This window comes from Sphaeroforma arctica, assembly GCF_001186125.1.
Source record: "Sphaeroforma arctica JP610 unplaced genomic scaffold supercont1.1331, whole genome shotgun sequence".
NCBI lineage: Eukaryota > Ichthyosporea > Ichthyophonida > Sphaeroforma > Sphaeroforma arctica.
This window is the reverse complement of record NW_014039227.1, coordinates 13,837-17,017: the sequence shown is the minus strand read 5'-3', so window position 1 is coordinate 17,017 and position 3,181 is coordinate 13,837. Positions and strand designations below refer to the sequence as shown.

General features: G+C 39.4%; 1 protein-coding gene across 1 annotated transcript; it reads left to right on the top strand.

The window, feature by feature from the left end:
• Positions 1 to 361: 361 nt before the first annotated feature.
• On the top strand, positions 362 to 3,018 carry SARC_10635 (hypothetical protein; the record flags this gene model as incomplete). Its single annotated transcript, XM_014295319.1, has 5 exons — positions 362 to 659; positions 980 to 1,227; positions 1,644 to 1,755; positions 2,169 to 2,291; positions 2,861 to 3,018. Coding segments are annotated over 5 exons (912 nt in total), but the record flags the coding sequence as incomplete, so codon positions are not given.
• Between the last annotated feature and the right edge of the window lie 163 nt (positions 3,019 to 3,181).

Below are 3,181 nucleotides of genomic sequence, written 5' to 3'. Positions count from 1 at the left end.
TGTATCATATCTGTATCACGCATATTTGTATTTCGTTGTATGGTAATTGGTGTATATGCAGATCAGCCCTACAGAAACAATAGTCAGTTTTCGTATATACCGGATACTGATGTAACAGGCTGATCATTGAGCGCAACTTTTGTTTCATTACATTTATAGGCCGAAAATAAACAGAATAGCTAGTTCAAATATATACATTGGCTGCCCGGTTGAGAACGAGGTTTCATGAGATTTTTCACTAACAGTGATCCTTGATGACAACACACATTCCAACTGCATCACTTTCACATATATATGCACACACAAATGTTGTAGTCGTACTTACGAACGCTCTGTTTTTTGTATATATATTCCCAACCTAGGCATCACCAGCCAAAAAGTGGCTAAGCTAGCTACATCCGTGTTGTATCATATCGACAATAAGTACTATGAGGAGGATGTAGACTTCCGCATATGCCATTCACCCAAAGATATCTCCGAGCAGACCTTTGATCGAGTGGAGGGAGTGATAGTATTTTACCACAAACTAAAGCCAAGCAAGGTACAGGCATTGTGGGCTCCTTGGGCGAGTAAGATCGGCGATGATATGCCTGAGCTAGCTATGTGTGTCAATGTGGACACGCCATTAGCTGAGGATGGTGTTGATAACCAAAAGGAAGGTGAGTAATGCACACCCAAGTCGAAGCTTGTTATTTTCTAGTTTCTGATTATGTACCAAACTTCGGTACTTAACCCGATCAGAACACGCATGTCAGGGTGTGTTATTTTGAGCGACGGCTTGCCTAAGCTGGCTCTATGTGTCAATGTGGGCGCACACTCTTGCCTGAAAATGGTGTGGATGAGCAGCAGGAAGGCGGGGAAGGCCAATTCAAGTTGATGTTTGTGTGCTTTCTATCACAGCTGCCTACAATCGTTCATTAAATCTATATACAAATCTGCTCATGCTGGTGTAAACTGAACATGTTCCTGCGTACAAAAGGACCTGCATTCGACGTAAACGAGTGGTGTTTAGAATCCGGGTTTGAGCACGTGTCAGTGGTATGCGGAGAGGCACTTCGAAGCGATGCGGGACAATCCAGGCTTACAGACGAAGACATGAATGGGTCTGACAGGATAGTGGAAGCTCTGCACTGCACAATGTGGAGCACGATGCGTATGAAGGGAGACAAAGATACAGGCGCCAGCACGAGAAATACTAGTCATATTGTAGACGGTGATGATGCTGAGGTATGCCATGGCGGAAGCGCGATTTCTCATTTGTATATTTATAATCCAGTAGGATTATATATGGTTACATATTGGTTGTATATGTTTGGTAGTTTTCTATTTGCCATTCAAGGACGAATATATGATAGGGTCTGACGAGATAAGCTCTCCACTGCACAATATGGAATACAGTGCGTATGTAGGTGGATATAGATACGGGTAGCAACAAGAGCATTGCCAGTTACATCGTAGAGGATAGTACTGTAACCGTATGTGGCTGGGTGAGGATAAAGTTATATATGTATGTGTGTAACGTAGAGGATAAACATTTATCAACATATTTCATTGCGGTATGTGTAGTAGTGATCAAGTCTTGAGTAATAGTCGAAGTCATGAGTGAACTAGATACAATGTCATTCTTACCACAATCCAAACAGGTGGACATAAATTTAAATGAACATGATGATATTGATACGATACAACCTTCGCATGACATACGCTCTACGGCAGAAGAAAGCCGAACAAGTGCACAAGTGGATGCGGATCTGGGTAAGCTGCGCATTGGTTAATAACTATTTCTGGGTGTGTGTGTATGGCAGTGTGTATATCAATTAGGAATTAATATTTTTGATTCGTGACCAATCCTGGACTTTACGTGGGTAACTATCAAGAATCGTGGAAATTGAAGTCCAATTGTTATTTGGACCGTATGTATAGAGGAATTTATTCCAGCACACTGATTCAATCGTATTGAAAATGCGATTGTACTGGAGTATATGCATATCAACTGATGGAAACTGATCCATGACAAAATGCTAGACCGTACATGAAAAAGTATGAAATAGTCTATTGCTATTCACACGAACGTTTGGATACAATAGCTCATAATATTAACATTGGAAGTGATAATCCATGGCTAATCACACTGCACTTCAACTATTGTAATATTATTAAACGAGCAGCAGCCTTCCTGACCCCCGATGAGATGAAATTCATGGAGGGTGGTTTCTTCGGAGACGATACGAATCCTGACGATCCCATGGACAATTTGGAAAAATCGTTCATGCTAATGAACTCGCTTAAAGGTGCGGCAAGTTGCTCATACAAACATATATATATAAATTCATACAAATCACCTGCCTGTGGCTTTTATTGCCGAAATGCAGGTGCATGTATGTTGTTACTGATACATAAAAATATGTACGTTCTGTATATATTGTAAATATCGTCGGAATTGGTGCAGAATTGATTTTTTTGAATGTCCGTCCATCAAATTTTATGTATTGGACTATTCTATGTATTTAAAGCGAGTATAAGTTATATTGTCGGAAAATTGATATCTGCAGATACATATTTAAGTGGTATATGGATTTTCATGTGTGCATATTCCAACTGCTTAAACAACACGATGATGTTCATAAATATGCACACATACACAACGGTTGTTTATGTAGAGATACACTGGATACGTTTTTAACAGTTCGATATCTCTTTCGAACGATACAGAAATTATCAACGCTACCTATGGAGCTACAGATATAAACATATATCTATGTTACATCTCGCATACACATGGCAGTTGTATATGTCAGTGTTCGATATCGATATATTTTGTCATCGTTTCTAAAGTTGCGATATTTCGTCAAAATCACAGAGAAAGTATCGACGCTGCCTATGGAGCAAAGGCATATAGTGGCGGAACGGGTCGCGATGGCCTTCTACCACGCTATGGATGGAGGTGATTCTGAAAACGAGGAAGACGATTTTGGGTTGGTTCACAGCTAGTATAATTAAAGTATTTTCTAAGTATGAAATATTCATCATATATCGAATTATTCAATCTCAATTTGCATCTAAACTAGCATATATATATATATATAAATATATATTTATATACTTATAGTTTCTTTCTATATATATATATGTGTGTGTGTGCGCGCGTGTGTGTGTGTGTGTGCGTGTGTGTGCATGTATA